The following is a 22650-nucleotide window of genomic DNA, read 5'->3' on the forward strand; positions in this document are numbered from 1 at the left end:
AAGCCTAGGGGGAAAAAATATCTTAATTCCCCCATGCCTGACGACAGAGGTGGGTTTTAAGAAGCTTACGAAAGGCAAGAAGGGTGGGGGCAATTCTAATCTCTGGGGGGAGTTGGTTCCAGAGGGCCGGGGCCGCCACAGAGAAGGCTCTTCCCCTGGGTCCCGCCAAACGACATTGTTTAGTTGATGGAACCCGGAGAAGGCCCACACTGTGGGACCTAATTGGTCGCTGGGATTCGTGCGGCAGAAGGCGGTCCCGGAGATAACCTGGCCCGGTGCCATGAAGGGCTTTACGATGGAGGATTGGAAATTGCTTTTATTTATTTCTTGTTTTTAAAAAAATATTTTTTAATTAATTTGTGCACATTAAAAACAATACAAAAAAGAGAAAGTAAACTACATAATATACAAATAACTTATACATACAAAAAGAACAACAAAAACGAAACAAAAAAACACATGCAAACAGTAAAAAATTACATTGTTAATTAATATATATTATACACTATACCCGTTGGGGTTTTTCCTATGGCTATTCCTATTGACATATTAATTGCTATTCTCAAACTCTGGTTTAAATGAACCTCTACAGCCAGATTTGTAAACAAAGCAAAATTTGTGGCATCTTGTTAGGAAGGGTCGTACAAACCAGGATTTGCTACAAAGCATGGTTCAGTTAAACAAGGATCCTTTCCTCATGATTGGAAGAGTAAGGAATCCCAGCGACCAGTTAGGTCCCACAGAGTGGGTCTTCTCTGGGTCCCGTCAACCAAACAATGTTGCTTGACGGGACCCACGGGAAGAGCCTTCTCTGTGGCGGCCCTGGCCCTCTGTAACCAACTCCCCCCAGAGATTAGAATTGCCCCCACCCTCCTTGCCTTTCGTAAGCTGCTTAAAACCCACCTCTGCCGCCAGGCATGTGGGAACTGAGATACACTTTTCCCCTAGGCCTTTACAATTTTATGCATGGTATGTCTGTACGTATGTTTGGTTTTATAATAAGGGTTTTTAACTGTTTTAGTATTGGATTATTGTTATATGTCAGTTGGCGGGCCCCAGGGGAAGAGCCTTCTCTGTGGCGGCCCCGGCCCTCTGGAACCAACTCCCCCCGGAGATTAGAACTGCCCCCACCCTCCCTGTCTTTCGTAAACTACTCAAGACTCATTTATACCGCCAGGCATGGGGGAGTTGAGATAGCTCTTCCCCCTAGGCCATTACAAGTTATGCATGGTATGTTTGTGTGTATGTTTGGTTTTATAATAGGGGTTTTTAGTTGTTGTTTATTATTGGATTGTACATGTTGTGTTTATTATTGTTGTTAGCCACCCTGAGTCTGCGGAGAGGGGCGGCATACAAATCCAATGAATGAATGAATGAATGAATGAATGACGGTTAAAACTGCAGTTAATACAGTTTAGAAGTAATGTGGATGAACTGACATGAAGGCTGTTATTTGAGGGAAAGAGAGGGTTCTAAACTTAAACTAGCTTTGCCAAATGTTTGCAATCTTGGATTGGTGTGGGATCAATATCTGGGCCTAGGATCCTAAAACAGGCTTAGCTTTGTGGAAGGATAAAGAGGCAGCGGTGGAATTCAATTTTTTTTTTACTACCAGTTCTGTAGGCATGGCGTAGTTTGATGGGCGTGACTTGATGGGCATGGTGTGGCTTGGTCGATGTGGCAGGTGAAAAATACTGCAAAAGCCGCCCCGACTCTTCGGAGAAGGGTGGCATACAAATCTAATAAATAAAATAAATAAATTCCCTAGTTCCTCCCCACTCCAAGGGAAGGATACTGCAAGATCCACATTCCCTCCCGATCAGCTGGGACTTGGGAGGCAGAGAATAGATGGGGGAAGAGGTAGTCAGAGGTGGTATTTATCGGTTCTCCGAACTATTCAAAATTTCCTCTACTGGTTCTCCAGAACTGCTCAAAGCCTGCTGAAACCCACCTCTGAAAAGAGCGGTAACCCCAGGCACCCACACTCTCGCAACCACTTTAAATGCTTGATCCTGCTTACTGGTGTAAGTTGACATACAGTGTTCCCTCGACTTTCGTGGGGGATGCGTTCCGAGACCGCCCGCGAAAATCGAATTTCCGCTAAGTGGAGATGCGGAAGTAAATACACCATTTTTGGCTATGGACAGTATCACAAGCCATCCCTTAACACTTTAAACCCCTAAATTACCATTTCCCATTCCCTTAACAACCATTTACTCACCATTATTACTGGTACTCACCATTGAATAAGACACTTAGTAATCCTGATATTTATAACATAATTATTTATTAACAATTAAAAAAGTTATTTATTTGCAAAAATTACTAGTTTGGTTATGACGTATGATGTCATTGGGTGGGAAAAAACGTATAGGAAAAAAAGTGAAGTATTTTTTAATTAATATTTTATGAAAAACCGTGGTATAGGCTATTCGCAAAGTTCGAACCCGCGAAAATCGAGGGAACACTGTATTATTCTCTGAGCCTCTTCATTCCTCCTCGCAATGTGGTTGAATTCTGCTTTGCCCATTAGTAAATTATCTTTCTCCTTCCCCCGTGCCAGACAAAACGGCGACATCAGGTTTTTGACCAAAGGCGACAATAACGCAGTGGATGATCGGGGCTTGTACAAACAAGGGCAGCACTGGTTGGAGAAGAAAGACGTGGTTGGAAGAGCGAGAGGGTAAGTGAGGCTACCAGCTGTTCTGTCTGGGTCACTCCGGAAGCCAATACCAACCCAAAAGGAGAAGCCAGACACACTGGTAAAAGGCAAAGGCAGTTTTATAAAATTCAAGAAAAACACAGGTAACAGAAAATGTCCTTACAAACAGGAAAACGCTGTATCTTCAGATATATCCACGAAGGCAAAAGTCCATGCAGCAATACAGAATTCTTGCTGCCAAGCCGAGGCTGTAGATAGCAGACCTACACCTCCCACGGGTCTTCCAAAGCTGCTGGGCCACAAGCCAGGAACAGAGACGCCGAGAAACAAGACAGGATAACGCAACTCCAAACTGATAACACTCCACATGGCTTCAAGGGCTTGCCTGCCTTTTAAACCTGCTGCTAAGGAGGACCACACCCAAACCCAGCTGTTCCTAATTCAGTGCTGATAATACTTCTTTAATTGCTCCTTTCTTTGATCTGACCGTCTCTGTCGCACGTCAATGACGGCTTGAGCTTCATCACCTAATGACTCCAAACTACTGGCTGGGGAGAGCCCCCCCCCCCCCCCCCCCCCCCGGGCTCTCATGCTCTTCTCCTTCATCCCATTCCTGATTTTCCTCTCCCCCGTCCGACTGTTCAGCCCCCTCCTCTTCGCTGTCATCCTCCTCCGGGCATGGAGCCAGCAGAGACACAGCCGGTCCCTGAGCAGCCTCAGGCTGAACCACAACACCAGCCAGCTGTTGGACATTGTAAAAATGAGCATTCCTTCTTGCCATAACCTCTCTATTAAAGTTCGTTGCAAAACCAAAAGCAGAAGAGCTCACAGGTGACTTGATTCAACTAGATTCAGTAACTTCTTTATAAACGTAATACATATACACGGCTCAAAAAAAAATAAAGGGAACCCTTAAACAGCACAATATAACTTATAATAAAAAACAATATAATGTTTTTAGTAGGAAAGGGAACCCAAGAACAAGGGGACACAATCTGAGGTTAGTTGGGGGAAAGATCAGAAGCAACGTGAGAAAATATTATTTTACGGAAAGAGTAGTAGATGCTTGGAACAAACTCCCAGCAGACGTGGTGGGTAAATCCACAGTCACTGAATTGAAACATGCCTGGGAGAAACATAGATCCATCCTAAGATAAAATACAGGAAATAGCATAAGGGCGGACGAGATGTCTGTCTATCTGTCTAATCTATCTGTCTGTCTATCTATCTAATGTGTATATCTGTCTAATCTATCTATCTATCTGTCTGTCTGTCTGTCTATCTGTCTAATCTATCTGTCTATCTATCTATCTATCTACCTAATCTATCTATCTATCTATCTGTTCTATCTGTCTATCTATCTGTCTGTCTATCTATCTATCTAATCTATCTATCTATCTGTCTAATCTATCTATGTATCTATCTATCTATTTATCTATCTAATCTATCTATCTTCTAATCTATCTGTTCTATCTGTCTGTCTGTCTGTCTATCTATCAGTCTGTCTATCTATCTAATCTATCTATCTATCTATCTATCTATCTATCTATCTATCTATCTATCTATCTATGGGACAACCATGATCTGGACAACTGAATATCTCTTCCTTCAATGGATCATGTTTTGTCAGAGCTCTCTGCTACATCCTGCCCGTCTTGGGTGATCCTGCACCGCACAGCTCATAGCTTCATTGAGCTATGCAAAACCCTTTTCCATAACAAGGCGGTAATCCATGAAGAGGGAAAACCTCCATAGGTTTTATTATTTCCTCCAGTAGTAGTGTCTAAAGTGAATGACTTTGTTTCCATTTCAGGTTTGTACCGTACATTGGAATAGTAACCATCCTAATGAACGATTACCCTAAATTCAAGGTAGGACTTTTCGGTTCTTGAGACAACGTGCCGCATTGGCAAAATAAAACCACCATTCTTGACAATGCATGGGGAGGGGGAGGTTGTTTCAGGGTCTCTCTCATCAAAATTCCTGCTGAAATGTCCCAAGCCACATTCGAGCAGGCAATTGGCTCTCAATCATGGTTTGGTGCAAATGATTACTGTTTTTCTAAGTCTTGGGAATTTGGTTTAGTTTGGGACATGGATTGGAGGTTGAAAAAGGCCAGAGAACATTTAAAACCAAAAATTGATTTGATTTGTATGCCGCCCCCCCTCTCCGGAGACTCAGGGCGGCTAACAGCAATAATAAGACAGCGTACAATAATAATCCAATAATAATGCCTTAAGATTAGAATCTAGGGACTCATTGCTCACAGTCACTCATGCCCTCATCACCTCGAGGTTCGACTACTGTAATGCTCTCTACATGGGGCTACCTTTGAAAAGTGTTCGGAAACTTCAGATCGTGCAGAATGCAGCTGCGAGAGCAGTCATGGGCTTCCCAAGATATGCCCATGTCACACCAACACTCCGCAGTCTGCATTGGTTGCCAATCAATTTCCGGTCACAATTCAAAGTGTTGGTTATGACCTATAAAGCCCTTCATGGCATTGGACCAGAATATCTCCGAGACCGCCTTCTGCCACACGAATCCCAGTGACCGATTAGGTCCCACAGAGTGGGCCTTCTCCGGTTCCCGTCAACTAAACAATGTCAGTTGGCGGGCCCCAGGGGAAGAGCCTTCTCTGTGGCGGCACCGACTGTCTGGAACCAACTCCCCCCAGAGATTAGAACTGCCCCTACTCTTCCTGCCTTCCGTAAACTCCTTAAAACCCACCTTTGCCGTCAGGCATGGGGGAATTGAAACACCTCTCCCGGGCATGTTCAATTTATACATGGTATGCTTGTGTGTGTGTCTGTTAGTATATGGGGCTCTTTTTTAATCTTAAATATTTTAAAGTTATTTGGATTATTTATGATTTGTTCTATCGTGTTGTGAGCCGCCCCGAGTCTTCGGAGAGGGGCGGCATACAAATCTAAGTAATAAAATAAATAAATAATAAATAAAATCTCCGTGAAATTCCTATATCGCCTTTGAAACCTTTGGGGGAAACGCTCCAAATATTTATCTCTCGTTCTTTTCTCCTCCCCAGTACACGGTCCTGTTCCTCCTGGGCTTGTTCGTCCTTGTCCATCGAGAGTGAGCCCCTCACCGGCAGAGGCCTGGATGTGGAGTGTGTTCATTTCGCTGCTGCTTAATCTGGATTTGGGCGTTGTTTTTTTTGTTTTCTACCACTGCTGTGCCACAGGCAGGTCGATCTCAGTATTTTGAAAGCAATTTTTGTACCTTGGTGAATTTTTATATTAAAACAAACAGCAAAAAAATTTGAGCCAAAAACTTCTCTCTCTTTTTTTGAACCTTTTTCTGAGCTTGCCGGTTCTTTCTTTCTTTCTTTCTTTCTTTCTTTCTTTCTTTCTTTCTTTCTTTCTCTTTCTTTCCTTCCTTCTTTCTTTCTCTCTCTTTCCTTCCTTCTTTCTTTCTCTCTCTCTTTCTTTCCTTCTTTCTTTCTTTCTTTCTTTCCTTCTTTCTCTTTCCTTCCTTCCTTCTTTCTCTCTCTTTCCTTCATTCTTTCTTTCTTTCTCTCTTTCCTTCCTTCTTTCTTTCTTTCTCTTTCTTCCTTCTTTCTTTTTTTCTTTCTTTCTTGCCTTCCTTCTTTCCTTCCTTCTTTATTTCTCTCTCTTTCCTTCTTTCTTTCTCTCTTTCCTTCTTTCTTTCTCTTTCTTTCCTTCTTTCTTCCTTCTTTCTTTCTCTCTGTCTCTTTCCTTCCTTCTTTCTTTCTTTCTCTCTTTCTTTCCTTCTTTCTTTCTTTCCTTCCTTCTTTCTCTTTCCTTCCTTCCTTCCTTCCTTCTTTCTCTCTCTCTCTTTCCTTCATTCTTTCTTTCTTTCTCTCTTTCCTTCCTTCTTTCTCTCTCTCTCTTTCCTTCCTTCCTTCTTTCTTTCTTTTTTTCTTTCGTTCTTGCCTTCCTTCTTTTTTCTCTCTCTCTCTCTCTTTCTTCCTTCCTTCCTTCCTTCCTTCTTTCTTTCTTTCTTTCTTGCCTTTCTTCTTTCCTTCCTTCTTTATTTCTCTCTCTTTCCTTCTTTCTTTCTTTCTTTCTTTCTCTCTCTCTTTCTTCCTTCTTTCTTTCTCTCTTTCCTTCTTTCTCTCTTTCCTTCTTTCTTTCTTTCTTAAAAAACCCCCTTAGTACAGTTCCTCGAGTTGTGGTGACTCCCAACCATAAGTCTAGTGCCAATTCTCCCAGCAGAGCTTGAAGGACACCCCCACTGTTAACACAGAGGTCAGAAGGACACCCCCACTGTAAATGCCTGATTGGTCGGATTATAAAAATACGTTCCAAGGGGCCAGAATAGACGCTTTAGTTCCTATCACCGTGGGAAATTTGTCTTTTCCCAGGGTCGTAGGCGACCCCTGTGAAATGGCCGTTTGACCCCCCCAAAGGGATCCCGACCCCCCAGGTTGAGAATCTAGAGGAGAGGAGCCACAGCAGGAAAGGCTGTTCTCCTGGATTGCGCCAGATGGAATTGTTGACCAAGATAGGGGGGGCCCACAGTATGTCCCTTTCCGCCAATGGGCTATGGGGCAGAGTCAATCCATTTGGGATGAAAGACGGTTCAAGATTGATTGATTGATTGATTGATTGATTGATTGATTGATTGGATTTGTATGCCGCCCCTCTCCGTAGACTTGGGGCGGCTAACAACAATAATAAAAACAGCATGTAAATCCAATACTACAACAACTAAAAACCCCTTATTTTAAAACCAATCATACCTACAAACAAACATACCATGCAGATCCAAGCCTCGTAGCTGTTCTCGTTGCATTTTTAGCTCTGGTGATTATGCAAGCTCTTGTTCTGTTCTGTTTTTCCTTTTCTTAAACCGCCTCCGTTTTTAGCAAAGCCGCAGTGAAACACAACCCCGTGGGTGGATTAATTTTATCCGAGGGTGACTGCCATTGAGGGGGATGTCAACGCTTTCCTTCAATGGTCGCTGATTCAAAAGGATCGTTCAGCACAACTAGGTCAGGGCAGGAAGTTAGTGGCTGGTGGGATCCTGGTTAATTGATTCCGCCGCCTAAGCAGGGAATCTCATATTTGGGCTGTCAGCCTTCCAAATAACATCCAATTCATTTATTACAATTTTGGAATACTGTGTCCACTTTATTTATTTATTTATTCATTCATTCATTCACTTACTTGCTTGCTTGCTTACTTACTTACTTATTTATTTATTTATTCATTCATTCATTCACTTACTTACTTACTTACTTATTTATTTATTCATTCATTCATTCATTCACTTACTTACTTACTTATTTATTTATTTATTCATTCATTCACTTACTTACTTATTCATTCACTCACTCACTCACTCACTCACTTACTTATTCATTCATTCATTCACTTACTTACTTACTTACTTATTTATTTATTTATTCATTCATTCACTTACTTACTTACTTACTTATTTATTTATTCATTCATTCACTCACTCACTCACTCACTCACTTATTCATTCATTCACTTACTTACTTACTTACTTACTTACTTACTTACTTACTTACTTATTTATTCATTCACTCACTCACTCACTCATTTATTTATTTATTTATTTATTCGATTTTTACGCCGCCCTCCTCCTTAGACTCAGGGCGGCTTACAACATGTTAGCAATAGCACTTTTTAACAGAGCCAGCCTATGGCCCCCACAATCCGGGTACTCATTTGACCCACCTCGGAAGGATGGAAGGCTGAGTCAACCTTGAGCCGGTGATGAGATTTGAACCGCTGCCCTACAGATCTACAGTCAGCTTCAGTGGCCTGCAGTTCAGCACTCTACCTGCTGCGCCACCCCGGCACTTCTAGAGACCTTGCCTACAAAAAGATATTGATAAAATTGAACAAGTCCAAGACCACCCGTAAAAAACAAATTTCCATGAAGTAGAGGAAAGATAGTTTATTTAACGAGTATTTGGACTTTTAAAACCCACCCTTTGCATTAGTAACATAGAAGACTGACGGCAGAAAAAGACCTCATGGTCCATCTAGTCTGCCCTTATACTATTTTCTGTATTTTATCTTAGGGTGGATATATGTTTATCCCAGGCATGTTTAAATTCAGTTACTGTGGATTTATAGAAACATAGAAGACTGACTGCAGAAAAAGACCTCTTGGTCCATCTAGTCTGCCCTTATACTATTTCCTGTATTGTATCTTACAATGTTTATGCCAGGCATGTTTAAATTCAGTTACTGTGGATTTACCAACCACGTTTGCTGGAAGTTTGTTCCAAGCATCTACTACTCTTTCAGTAAAATAATATTTTCTCATGTTGCTTTTGATCTTTCCCCCAGCTAACTTCAGATTATGTCCCCTTGTTCTTGTGTTCACTTTCCTATTAAAAACACTTCCCTCCTGGACCTTATTTAACCCTTTAACATATTTAAATGTTTCGATCATGTCCCCCCTTTTCCTTCTGTCCTCCAGACTATACAGATGGAGTTCATGAAGTCTTTCCTGATACGATTTATGCTTAAGACCTTCCACCATTCTTGTAGCCCGTCTTTGGACCCGTTCAGTTTTGTCCATATCTTTTTGTAGGTGAGGTCTCCAGTTGTAGGTGAGGTCTCCATTAAACAGTCATCCTATAATGTTTCTCAGCTGGAACTACATGGGATATCCTACCAGTTTCTTTAATAGAGTACAGTAGCACTGGAGAAGAATTTTATGAATTTTCAATGGATTTAAAATTTTCAATGGATTTAAGCCACCTTTGAAAACCCGTGAAGTAGCGAATCTGCAAAAGATGAACCACCAAATAGCGAGGGAGGGGGCATGATCTAGCTGCCCCATGCCTGGCGACATAGGCAAGACTTAAGACTCTTGCGGAAGGCGAGGAGGGTGGAGGCAATGCGAATCTGGGTGGAGCTGATTCCAGAGGGTGGGGCTGCCACAGAGAAGGCTCTTCCCCTGGGTCCCGCCAGATATTGTCTGGTCGACGGGACCTGGAGAAGGACAACTCTGTGGGACCTAATCGGCCGCTGGGATTTGTGCGGCAATAAATATCCATCATCCCCTGTAAGATATTTCTCCACCCACCTCCCCAATCCTCACAGCTGACCTGAAGACAAATCAAAAAATCTGCTCCCTGGACTTGTCAGGATTTTATTTTTATTGACAACACCCTGGTGGAGTCAGCTGGTTAGAGGCTGAATGGTGGTCTGTGTTAACATTTATTACTATATTTTTCGGACTGTAAGACGCACCAAAATTTTGAAGAGGTAAGTGTTGTGGTTAGCTCTGGCCCAGCTCCTGCCCCAAGGACTGTGGATGTGGGGGAGACATCCACATGCTGCAGGCCTGTTTTTCCCCCCGGTGGAATCTGATGATGAAGGCTCCTCTGACCAAGAAGACATGAGTGACAGGGAGGAGGAGAGTGGGGCAGACAGCTCAGAAGGAGATCAATTATCTAGCTCCTCCTTGGATTCAGAACAAGAGTTAATGATACAGCCAACTAACCTCAGATTGGGCCCCCTTGTTCTTGTGTTCACTTTCCTATTAAAAACACTTCCCTCCTGGACCTTATTTAACCCTTTAACATATTTAAATGTTTATATTTATAAATGTTAATAAAATATTAATAAAAATCTTATACTCCAAAAAAATACGGTAAACGTGTCTTTCCCTCTTCCAAATTCCAGAGGTGCCTATTTTCCTTTGTGTCTGCAATTAAAAATAATAATAATTCTTGGCTCGAATGCAAATGTTGTTAATCAACACCTTTGCAGCATTAAATGGAAAAGCTGCTATCGTTTTTTTAATGCACAAGGGGCAGCTAATTGCTGTGAAAAGAGGTGTTGGCCCTCAAGAAATGGCTGAATGTTAATGGTTTGGGGTGTTTTTTTGCAAAAAGCATTAAAACGCATCCCCCCTACCCCTCCCACCCTGCCTCTACATCTTTCCACACCCATTTCACTTCTAAGATGTAGGGCAGAACCTGTTTTGACTCAGCCATAGTAAGATTGCATGACATAACTGTACTAATGGAATTTTAAACTCTTATATTATTTTTTTAATTGTTGTAAGCCACCCAGAGTCCTTTGGGAATGGGCTGCATGCAAATCTCAAGAAGGGAGGGAGAGAGAGAGAGAGAGGGAGGGAGGTGTCAACAAGAGTGAGTGGGTAGAGAAGAAAAAAGGAAGGAAGGAAGAGAGAAAGAAAGAAAGAGGAGAAAGGAATGAATGAAGGAAGGAAGGTGTCAAAAAGCGTGAGTGGGTAGAGAAGAAAAAAGAAGATGGATGGATGGATGGATGGAAGGAAGGAAGGAAGAGGGAGGGAGGAAAAAGAAAAGGAAGGGAAGGAAGGAAAAAGAAAGGAAAGAAAGAAAGACAAAAAAGGAAAGAAAGGATGGAGGGAGGGAGGAGGCAGGAAGGAAGGAAGAGAAGAAGGAAAGAAAAGGGAGAGAAGAAAAAAAGGAAGGAAAGGAGGGAGGGAGAGGAGGGAGTAAAGGGAGGGAGGAGGCAGGAAGGAAGAGAAGAAGGAAAGAAAGAAAAAAAAGAAAGACACCAACATCTTAAAAACGTATCGGAATATGTTATCAGTCTGTTAAATATGGGATGAACTAGGATAAGAATCACTCAGGAAAAGGTAAAGAGGAAGTAGACAGAAGAAGGGAGAAGAGAGTGGAGGGAAGTAGGAAGTGAGAGAAGGAGAAAGAAGATAGAAGGAGGAGAGGGAGATAGACGGAGGGGAGTGTAAAGAAATGAAGAAAAACAGACTGATGAAGAGCAGTATAAAATAGGTGCAAAATAGGATATACATTTATGATTGGATAACGATGTGTGTTAATTTTAATATACTGGGTTTTTAGCTTACATGATTTTTTAATTAATTAGATTTGTTTTTATATTCACTGCTTTATATTGTATCCTGTGAGCCACCCCGAGGCATACAAATCTAAATAATAACAATAACATAACAATAACAACAACAACAATAATAAAGAAATTAGTGAAATATGAAGATCTAAAAATCGAGCTGCAACGACTCTGGCATAAGCCCGTGAAAGTGGTCGTAGTGGTACTTGGCACGCTGGGCGCAGGGCCAAAGGATCTCAGCGGCCATTTGAAAACCATCGGAATTGACAAAATCTCCATCTGTCAATTGCAAAAGGCCGCTTTACTGGGATCGGCAAACATAATTCGCCGCTACATCACGCAGTCCTAGGTGCTTGGGAAGCGCCCGACTGGTGATGAAATACGAAATCCAGCATAGTGATCTCGTTTGCTGTGTTGTATTGTTGAAATAATAAGAAGAAGAAGAAAAGAAGAAGGAGAAGAGGAGGAGGAAGAAGAAGAAGAGGAGGAGGAGGAGGAGGAAGAAGAGGAAGAAGGAAGAAGAATAAGAAGGAGGAAGAAGGACGAAGGAAGAAGAAGAAGGAAGAAGAGGAAGAAGGACGAAGGAAGAAGAAGGACGAAGGAAGAAGAAGGACGAAGGAAGAAGAAGGACGAAGGAAGAAGAAGGACGAAGGAAGAAGAAGAAGGACGAAGAAGGAAGAAGAAGAAGGAAGAAGAAGAAGAAGGACGAAGGAAGAAGAAGAGGAAGAAGAAGGAAGAAGAAGAAGGAAGAAGAAGAAGGACAAAGGAAGAAGAAGACGAAGAAGAAGGAAGAAGAAGAAGACGAAGAAGAAGGAAGAAGAAGAAGAAGACGAAGAAGAAGGAAGAAGAAGAAGGAAGAAGGAAGAAGAAGGAAGAAGAAGGAAGAAGAAGAAGAAGAAGAAGGAAGAAGAAGAAGGAAGAAGAAGAAGGATGAAGGAAGAAGAAGAAGGAAGAAGAAGAAGGACGAAGGAAGAAGAAGGAAGATGAAGAAGAAGGACGAAGGAAGAAGAAGGAAGAAGAAGGAGGAGGAGGAGGAGGAAGAAGGAGGAGGAAGGAAGAAGAAGGAAGAAGAAGAAGTAGAAGGACGAAGGAAGAAGAAGGAAGAAGGAAGAAGAAAAAGAAGGAAGAAGAAGGAAGAAGAAGAAGGAAGAAGGAAGAAGAAGGAAGAAGAAGAAGAAGGAAGAAGAAGAAGGAAGAAGAAGAAGGACGAAGGAAGAAGAAGGAAGAAGAAGGAAGAAGAAGAAGAAGAAGAAGGAAGAAGAAGAAGGACGAAGGAAGAAGAAGGAAGAAGAAGGAAGAAGAAGAAGACGAAGAAGAAGGAAGAAGAAGAAGAAGACGAAGAAGAAGGAAGAAGAAGAAGGAAGAAGGAAGAAGAAGGAAGAAGAAGAAGAAGAAGAAGGAAGAAGAAGAAGGAAGAAGAAGAAGGATGAAGGAAGAAGAAGAAGGAAGAAGAAGGACGAAGGAAGAAGAAGAAGAAGAAGAAGGAAGAAGAAAAAGGAAGAAGAAGAAGAAGGAAGATGAAGAAGAAGGACGAAGGAAGAAGAAGGAAGAAGAAGGAGGAGGAGGAGGAGGAAGAAGAAGGAGGAGGAAGGAAGAAGAAGGAAGAAGAAGAAGTAGAAGGACGAAGGAAGAAGAAGGAAGAAGGAAGAAGAAAAAGAAGGAAGAAGAAGGAAGAAGAAGAAGGAAGAAGAAGAAGAAGAAGGAAGAAGAAGAAGAAGGAAGAAGAAGAAGGAAGAAGAAGAAGGAAGAAGGAAGAAGAAGGAAGAAGAAGGAAGAAGAAGAAGAAGAAGAAGAAGAAGAAGAAGGAAGAAGAAGGAAGAAGAAGAAGGAAGAAGAAGAAGGACGAAGGAAGAAGAAGAAGAAGAAGGAAGAAGAAAAAGGAAGAAGAAGAAGAAGGAAGATGAAGAAGAAGGACGAAGGAAGAAGAAGGAAGAAGAAGAAGTAGAAGGACGAAGGAAGAAGAAAAAGAAGGAAGAAGAAGGAAGAAGAAGAAGAAGAAGGAAGAAGAAGAAGAAGAAGAAGAAGAAGAAGAAGAAAATACCGCTTCACAGCACTTTTACAGTCCTCTCTAAACAGTTTACAGAATCAGCCTATTGCCCCCCACCCCCACCCCAACAGTTTGGGTCCCCATTTTATCCACCTCGGAAGGATGGAAAGCTGAGTCAACCTGGAGCCGGCGGTGAGATTTGAACTGCTGAACTACAGCTAGCAGTTAGCTGAAGTAGCCTGCAGTGCTGCACTCTAACCGCTGCACCACCCTCCGGCTCTAAAAAAAATAATAATCCAGGACTAGAAGTCTGGGTTTGCTTTAGCTGCCAAAACTGGGGTCCCTTCATCCCCCTCCCTCCTCCCTCTAATCCTCCGGGAGATGAGGGGGCTTGGCCTTCTTTGATGCGGGCTAAGCCACTTCCGACAGTCAAAAGAAGGGATTTAATCCTCTTCTACACCCTGCAAACCCACGCTGAACAATCCCTGGCTTCCAGAACACCGTTTTAAGAACGGATAATGCCCTCTTGCGTTGTTCGCTCTTTGTGCAATTTGGCAGCTTTTAAAAAATCAGAGCGAAGTTAGGCCCCAGGCATCGCTTCTGAAGCCTCACGTGGAATTTAATTGTCTGGAAAGAGCGCTCCCTAGAGGTCAGTAAGGAGCGCTCCCTAGAGGTCAGTAAGGGGCACCAGTGTGCCTTCCGTCCCCTGTCCAATTGTCTCTCGTTATCTCATTTATCTTTTCTTCCTTTCAAATATGTTCACCTATACTTTTATATCTTTTCTTCTATTCTTTTCTTCACTTATATTATTACATATCTTTCTCTTCAATGTGTATTATGTATTGGACAAAATAAATAAATAAATAAAAAATAAATAAATAAGTAATAAGCAGGGGTGGGCTGTTGTTGCCCAGACCGGGGGGGGGGGGAGACGGACGACGATGACGACAACGCAGTGGGTAGCAAAAATGGAGCTCCACCCCAGAGCCCCCAATTTGCACTGAAAGATGTTGAAAGAAAATGCATAAGCCACGTCCACAGTGTGGTAGTAAAAATTTTGGCAGCCCTTCACTGATTGGAGCATTTATTATTATTATTATTATTATTATTAGATTTGTATGTAGCCCCTCTCCGAAGACTCGGAGCGGCTCACAACAATAGTACACAATACAAATCCAATGATTAAAAACAGAACAGTTAAAACCCTTAATTTAAAAACAATCAGATTCGCCCACGTATCTACAACACTCCGTGGCCTGCATTGGCTGCCGATCAGTTTCTGGTCACAATTCAAAGTGTTGGTACCTCCGGAACCGCCTGCTACCACACAAATCCAAGCGACCGATAAGGTCCCACAGAGTTGTCCTTCTCCAGGTCCCGTCGACTAAACAATGTCATCTGGCGGGCCCCAGAGGAAGAGCCTTCTCTGTGGCGGCCCCGGCCCTCTGGAATCAACTCCCCCCGGAGATTAGAACTGCTCCCACCCTCCTTGTCTTCCGTAAACTCCTTAAAACCCACCTATACTGCCAGGCATGGGGGATTTGAGACATCTTTCCCCCAGGCTCCTTATAATTTATGTTTGGTATGTATGGGGTGTCTGGTTTTAATATGATAGGGTTTTAGTTATTTCTTTTAATATTAGATTTGTGCCACTATAATATTGTTTTTATCACTGTGGGCCGCCCTGAGTCTTCGGAGGGGGGCGGCATACAAATCTAATAAATTATTATTATTATTATCATACAACCCAAACAAACCATACATAAAACGGGACGGCCGAGGGGACATCAATTTCTCCATGCCTGGCAGCAGAGGTGGGTTTTTAGGAGCTTGCAAAAGGCAAGGAGGGTGGGGGCAGTTCTAATCTCCAGGGGGAGTGGATTTCAGAGGGCTGGGGCCGCCACAGAGAAGGCTCTTCCCCTGGGTCCCGCCAGACGGCATTGTTTTGTCGACGGGACCCGGAGAAGGCCAACTCTGTGGGACCTAACCTAAGATGTTGAAAGAAAATGCAGGGCACCCTGCATAAACCACGGCCACGGTGTGGTAGTAAAATTTTTGGCAACCCTTCACTGATTGGAGCATATTAATTGGTTGCTGCAAAAACAATGAAGTGGCTTTTGAGGGGCAATTTATTGATTATAACATGGATTCCTAGGGCTGACGGGAGTCTAGAGATCATCTAGTCCCATTCCCTGCTCAAGGCAGGAGCTTTATACCACCCCAGTCAAGGGCTTGTCCAATGTATTTTTGGAAACTCCCCGCGATGGAGCACCCTCCAAAATGAAGTTTTCATGGTGAGGAGTTACTGATGCCCCCTCTCTCTTGATTTGAGCTCAGCTAGAGGGACCCATCAAGAGTTTCTGCTTGGCTACAATCTGTGAAGCCGTGGTTCTCAACCTGGGCTTTGGGTCCCCTTTGGGGGTCGAACAACCGTTTCACAGGGGTCACCTAAGACCCTGGGAAAAGACAAATTTCCCACGGTGTTAGGAGCTACAGCTTCTATTTGGGGGCCTTGGAACATATTTTTACAGTCTGACCAGTCAAACGTTTACAGTGGGGGTGTCCTTCTGTAAAAAGCACTATGAAGCAGTATATAAGTCTAAATGCTAATGCTAGTTGTTCTGTATATGCTCAGAGGCACTCTTCTTTTGTTGATGCCAAGATGGACATTTACAAGAGAGTCAGATTTTGGAGAGCGGTGATCCAATATTGTTTAGAATACCACTTCCCTTCCTTCCTTCCTCCCTTCCCTCCTTCTCAGCCTTTCTCTCTGCTTTCCTTCTCCCTTCCTCCCTCCTTTCCTTTTCTTCCTTCCTCCCTTCTTCCCTCCTTCCTTTTTCTCTCCTTCCTCCCTTCTTTCCTTCCTTTCTCCTTCCTTCCTATCTTCTTCCCTCCTTCCCTTTTCTTTTTCCCGTCCCTTTCTTTCTTTCTTTCTCTTTCCTCCCTCCTTCTTCCCTCCTTCCTTTCTCTCTCTTCCCTCTCCCTTCGCTTTTCTCTCCTCCCTCCCTTCTTCCCTTCCTTTCTTCTCCCTTCCTACCTTCTTCACCCCTTCTATTCCTTTCTCCTTCCCTCCTTTCTCTCTCCTTCTTCCCTTCTTCCCTTCCTCACCCTCTCCTCCCTTCCCTTCTCCCTCTTCCTTCCCTCCTTTCGAGGCTCCACAGGTCCTTGCCGACGGTCTCCCCCGTGCACTCCAAGACGTGGCGGGGCGGCAGTCCCCGCCCCTGCTGCCGGGCTACTTAAAGCGGGGACGGGAGCCGAGGGAGGAGACGGCGGCGACCCGAGACGAGCAGGGCAGGAAAAGCGCCCCCCGGTGGCGAGACGAGACCCGGCAGGGCGTCCCTCCTCCGTCGAGCCATGGCCAGAGGCGCACAAGGCAGGAGCCGCAGCCTGCGGGTGGGCGGCGTGGCTTTCTTGCTCCTCTTCGCCGCCCTCGCCGTCTCGCCTTCGCCCGCCGAGAAGAGGAACGGGCCCATCCGGCTGAGGGAGAACCTCTGGGCCACAGGTACGCCTCCCCTGCTCGTCCTCCCCGTCCAACAGCCCCCCGCACCTTCCAAGGACAGCGCGGCTCCTTGCTTTTAATCCAAGAGGATCAAAGCATCCCCAATAGCTCTCCAACGCGCTCTGGACAATGACGGGTCCGGCCCCGCGGGTGGGAGGTCGGGGGGGCTCTAGGAGATCAGCCGGGGTACCCCCTAAATCTCGTAGGACAGGTCATGAGAACCAAGGAAGACTTGCGAACGGTCCTTTAGGCTCACCGCCTAGCCTCGCACGAAGTTGAGCTCCGTTCGCCGCTTTCCTGGAGCTTGTGCGGCTCACGGGGTGGCCAAGATGCTGGTTTTTTTCTCGCTATTTCAAGGGTTTGGCATCCTTTTGCCTTTCTTAAGAGCGCCGGGGCTCCGTTGAATGCCCCCTCCCTTCGTTGCCCCTTTGGGGTGGGGGCGGCGGAGTTATTAGAAGCGGGGGATTTCAGCACCCGGAAAGGTGGACAGCTCCTCAAGCGAAGCCCTGGGGAGTTTTGAGATAGGAAAAAAATTAATTGATTGCCTATTATTGACATGGGTGGGGTAGGGGCTAAAACCTGGAATATCTTTTGACTCCAGCCTGACTGAAAGGAAAAGCTTTTGTCCTATCAGTCAGGTTAGATTGATAAATTCAACCTGAATTTATTTCACGTGTTGAATGGATCAATTCAGAGTCAGGTTGACTCTGAATTTATCAACCTGCTTCCTTAGGGGAGGGAAACAGCAGCAGGTATTTTTCAGGAGCACGGGGAGGGGGGGTTCTCCGTTCTTTTTAAAATGGGCACGCCAATAATTTTACTCCTGAATGTGCAATCCTCCTTTTAAATCAATGCCAGGGAATAGATGGAACGCGGGTTTCTTCCTCGGTGCCTCCAAATTTAATCGTGGTTGAATGGTTGGATCCGTCCTTTAGTTGAGTTAGCTAAATGCTGTTCCTATCTGATTAATAAGCAGCAATCCTGTTTTGCTGGATGGAGAGAGAGAAACAAAGGATTAAAGAGAAGGGAAGGGCAAAGGAGTGACTAAGGGAGGAGAAATTCTCTTTAGGGAAGGGAGGAAGGGAAGGAGGGAGAGATGGGAGGGAAGGGAAGGGAAGGAAGGAAGGAAGGAAGAAAAAAATCTACTTAGCTTCGGAAGGAAGGAAAGAAAGAAGGAAGGAAGGAAAGATGGAAGGAAGGAAGGAAGGACAAATCTATTTAGCTTCAGAAGAAAGGAAAGAAAGAAGGAAGGAAGTAGAGGAAGGAAGGAAGGAAGGAAGGAAGGACAAATCTACTTAGCTTCAGAAGAAAGGAAAGAAAGAAGGAAGGAAGTAGAGGAAGGAAGGAAGGAAGGAAGGAAAAATCTACTTAGCTTCAAAAAGAAGGAAAGAAAGAAGGAAGGAAAGAAGGAAGGATGGAAGGAAGGACAAATCTACTTAGCTTCAGAAGAAAGGAAAGAAAGAAGGAAGGAAAGAAGGAAGGAAGTAGAGGAAGGAAGGAAGGAAAAATCTATTTAGCTTCAGAAGGAAGGAAAGAAAGAAGGAAGGAAGTAGAGGAAGGAAGGAAGGAAGGACAAATCTACTTAGCTTCAGAAGAAAGGAAAGAAAGAAGGAAGGAAGTAGAGGAAGGAAGAAAGGAAGGAAGGAAAAATCTACTTAGCTTCAAAAAGAAGGAAAGAAAGAAGGAAGGATGGAAGGAAGGAAGGAAGGACAAATCTACTTAGCTTCAGAAGAAAGGAAAGAAAGAAGGAAGGAAAGAAAGAAGGAAGGAAGTAGAGGAAGGAAGGAAGGAAGGAAAAATCTACTTAGCTTCAGAAGGAAGGAAAGAAAGAAGGAAGGAAAGGAAGGAAGGAAGTAGAGGAAGGAAGGAAGGAAGGAAGGAAGGAAAAATCTACTTAGCTTCAAAAAGAAGGAAAGAAAGAAGGAAGGAAGGAAGGAAGGATGGAAGGAAGGAAGGAAGGAAGGAAGGACAAATCTACTTAGCTTCAGAAGAAAGGAAAGAAAGAAGGAAGGAAAGAAAGAAGGAAGGATGGATGGAAGGAAGGAAGGAAGGACAAATCTACTTAGCTTCAGAAGAAAGGGAAGAAAGAAGGAAGGAAAGAAGGAAGGAAGGAAGTAGAGGAAGGAAGGAAGGAAGGAAAAATCTACTTAGCTTCAGAAGAAAGGAAAGAAAGAAGGAAGGAAGTAGAGGAAGGAAGGAAGGAAGGAAAAATCTACTTAGCTTCAGAAGGAAGGAAAGAAGGAAAGGAAGGAAGGAAGGAAGTAGAGGGGGGGATTCTCTTTAGCTGTAGAACAACTGTATTGGTAGACTCCAAAATGCCAACACAAATAAAAGGATGTTCATAACACCAGCAAGAAATTAAGCTGACGAACCGGACATTTGATTTACCAATTCTATGCGTATCATTCCAGGGCATTTCATGGGGAAGAAGAGTCCCCTGAGCCCCATCCCTCTCCGCTCATCGTCCTCGGAAAGAGCAGAGTTCAATCGTAGCCCCAGAACCTTCAGCCCAGCAATCACAAGCATCATAGACAGTATGAAGGACCTATTGACCAGAGAACTTCTGGAAATCCTTCTGCAACAAAAGCTGCTGGAGGAGAACCAAAGCAAACAGGATCCTGAAGGGCAGGTGAGATCCTTCCAGTTTCCTCTGGGAAGGAATGTGCAATTGCTAGGGGTCCATAGCGCTTGTCATGATGCCCACCCTTATTTACTCTGTGTAGCTTCCTTCATGGCATGTTTCTCGTAGGTCTCCCCCCAACCAGGCCCTTTCTCAGGGAGATGATTGGGGTGGAATCCAGCAGGTTCTAACATGTTCTTTTGAACCGGTAGTGGAAATTTTGAGTAGTTTGGAGAACTGGCAAATATCACCTCTGGCAGGTCCCAGAGTGGGGAGGGGATGGGGATTTCGCAGTATCCTTCCCCTGCCACGGCCACCAAGCTACACCATGCCCACCAACCCACACCCACAGAACTGGTAGTAAAAAAAAATGGATTTCACTACTGGACTGATTGACTACTATGAAAAATGCTGGAAGGCTGGTATTTGACCAGCTACCTCCAGTTGGGTCATTATTGGCCCAGCATCTAGATTGGCTTTCTTCTTCTTCTTCTTCTTCTTCTTCTTCTTCTTCTTCTTCTTCTTCTTCTTCTTCTTCTTCTTCTTCTTCTTTCTTCTTCTTTGTCCTCTTCTTCTTCTTCTTCTTCTTTGTCCTCTTTGTCCTCTTTGTCCTCTCCTCTTCTTCTTCTCCTCCTCCACCTAGCATCTAGATTGGCTTTCTTCTTCTTCTTCTTCTTCTTCTTCTTCTTCTTCTTCTTCTTCTTCTTCTTCTTCCTCCTTCTCCTTCCTCCTTCTTCTCCTTCTTTCTTCTTCTTCCTCTTTGTCCTCTTCCTCCTCTTCCTCCTCTCCTCTTCTTTTTCTCCTCCTCCTAGCATCTAGATTGGCTTTCTCCTCCTCCTCCTCCTCCTCCTCCTCCTCCTCCTCCTCCTTCTTCTTCTCCTTCTTTCTTCTTCTTCCTCTTTGTCCTCTTCCTCCTCTTCCTCCTCTTCCTCTCCTCCTCCCCCTCCTCCCCCCTCTCCCTCTCCCTCCTCCTCCTCTTCTTTTTCTTCTTCTCCCCCCTCCTCCTCTTCCTTCTTCCCCTCCTCCAACTCTTCATAAGCAAAAAAATTGCCCAACTATGAGACTAACGCAAATCTCTTAAGTGTATCTTTTGTTTTCCTTAAGCTTCATGCTAGAGCTTGTTCCTAGTGGAACTGGCTGAAAAGAAACAGGCGGGGAGCTTTGCAGGAATTTTGGAAGAGGTTGAGGGTTGATTATTCCCCCAAATGAGGTGGAGTTTCTAATCGCCATGACCCTGAATGAAATACTGGATGATATATTGGTTCATTAGATAAGAACCACTCTTCCCCATTTTTTTTTCAGCCAACCATTTTACTCGTTCTTTCTAAAGATGAACCAGGAGTTTTCAGCAGAGCAAAACGTAAATCACATTTCCCTCTTCTATTTTAGCCCTAGGCCATATATCCTCATGCTCTTTTAAATGGTAAATCCCCAATTGTTTCATCTCACATTGATTCACTGCTATGGATTTCCTTCTTTGTTTACCGCTCTTGTCCAATGGAGGCTGGATCTGTGTGTTGTATAAAAACCCTTTCTTTTGACCTGATTTGGGAGGAGGCCACAAAGAAACCAAGATGGAAATCCCACTTCGGTTCCTCCAGCAACAAGAGCCTCTTTGGGCCCACCAGATGTGGTTAATACAGGGATGAAATCCAGCAGGTTCTGACAGGTTCTGGAGAAACAGTAGTGGAAATTTTGAGTAGTTCGGAGAACCGGTAGTGGAATTTTGGGGTACTTCAGAGAACCAGTAGTGGAAATTTTGAGTAGTTCAGAGAACCAGTAGTGGAAATTTTGAGTAGTTCAGAGAACCAGTAGTGGAATTTTGGGGTACTTCAGAGAACCAGTAGTGGAATTTTTGAGTAGTTCAGAGAACCAGTAGTGGAAATTTTGAGTAGTTCAGAGAACCAGTAGTGGAATTTTGGGGTACTTCAGAGAACCAGTAGTGGAAATTTTGAGTAGTTCAGAGAACCAGTAGTGGAAATTTTGAGTAGTTCAGAGAACCAGTAGTGGAAATTTTGAGTAGTTCAGAGAACCAGTAGTGGAAATTTTGAGTAGTTCAGAGAACCAGTAGTGGAATTTTGGGATACTTCAGAGAACCAGTAGTGGAATTTTTGAGTAGTTCAGAGAACCAGTGGTGGAAATTTTGAGTAGTTCAGATAACCAGTAGCAAAGATTTTGAGTAGTTCCGAGAACCAGTAGTGGAATTGTTGGTTACTTCAGAGAACCAGTAGTGGTTTGAGTAGTTCAGATAACCAGTAGCAAAGATTTTGAGTAGTTCAAAGAACCAGTAGTGGAAATTTTGAGTAGTTCGCAGAAGTGGCAAATACCACGTCTGGCTGGGTGGGAATGGAGATTTTGAAATACCTTTCCCCTGCCACGGCCACCAAACCACATCCACCAAACCAAACCCACCAATCACGCCATGCCCACCAAGCCACGCCCACAGAACCAGTAGTTTAAAAAATTGGATTTCACCACTGGGTTAATATGCTAGGCACGCCGCTAATTTGTCTCTTTCTAATTCCCATTGCAGGAAATGCCAACATTAATGAAGTTGCTTTCGAAATACGTTTAACGGCAAAGAACCCAGGAAGACAAACTGTGGAAGGAAGGAGGAGGTGTTTCCTGGAGACACTTCTCAATCTGATGTAAAAATAAAAAATAAAAAGATGGAATTCTGTGCGAAAAACACAGAAAGCTCCTACCAGTTCCATGTGCTATGGTTGCTGGGGGGCGGAGGAGGGAGGGATGGAAAGGGGAGAGAACACCATTGTCCATAAAGGCCCATCTTTACACATTAGAACATAAAAACACAAGAAGAGCCCTGCTAAATCAGGCCAAAGCCCATCGAGTCCAGCATTCTGTGTCACACAGTGGCCCACCAATTGTCCATGGGGATCTTGAGCAGAAGGAGAAGGCAAGACCCTCCCTTTCTCTTGACCCCAACAAATGGTACTCAAGGGAATCCTGCCTGCCTCAACCAACATAGAGGCGGCACTTGGACATCCGTTTCTATAACCACCTATGATACACTTGGCATCCATGAATCTG

General features: G+C 43.9%; 2 protein-coding genes across 2 annotated transcripts in view; both read left to right on the top strand.

Moving 5' to 3' along the window:
- SEC11A (SEC11 homolog A, signal peptidase complex subunit) overlaps positions 1-5940 on the top strand; it is a 10099-nt gene extending 4159 nt beyond the window's left edge. The window contains 3 exon segments of the mRNA XM_070763178.1: positions 2564-2683; positions 4476-4533; positions 5709-5940. Of these exon segments, the coding sequence (XP_070619279.1) occupies positions 2564-2683; positions 4476-4533; positions 5709-5759 (229 nt within the window). The 3' untranslated portion in view covers positions 5760-5940.
- A 10822-nt stretch (positions 5941-16762) lies between these two features.
- Positions 16763-22264, top strand: NMB (neuromedin B). The gene is made up of 3 exons (XM_070762341.1): positions 16763-16982; positions 19391-19608; positions 22133-22264. The coding sequence occupies exons 1-3, from the start codon at positions 16835-16837 to the stop codon at positions 22172-22174; spliced, it is 408 nt and encodes a 135-aa protein (XP_070618442.1). The 5' UTR covers positions 16763-16834; the 3' UTR covers positions 22175-22264.
- The last annotated feature ends 386 nt before the right edge of the window (positions 22265-22650 follow it).

This window comes from Erythrolamprus reginae, chromosome 10, assembly GCF_031021105.1.
Source record: "Erythrolamprus reginae isolate rEryReg1 chromosome 10, rEryReg1.hap1, whole genome shotgun sequence".
Lineage (NCBI taxonomy): Eukaryota > Metazoa > Chordata > Lepidosauria > Squamata > Dipsadidae > Erythrolamprus > Erythrolamprus reginae.

What these genes read in the sequence shown, in the direction of transcription:
- NMB (XM_070762341.1), top strand. Translation starts at nt 16,835, where the DNA reads ATGGCCAGAGGCGCACAAGGCAGGAGCCGCAGCCTGCGGGTGGGCGGC. An exon ending in GGAGAACCTCTGGGCCACAG is followed by an intron (nt 16,983 to 19,390) that starts GTACGCCTCCCC and finishes GTATCATTCCAG; the next exon opens with GGCATTTCATGGGGAAGAAG. An exon ending in AACAGGATCCTGAAGGGCAG is followed by an intron (nt 19,609 to 22,132) that starts GTGAGATCCTTC and finishes TTCCCATTGCAG; the next exon opens with GAAATGCCAACATTAATGAA.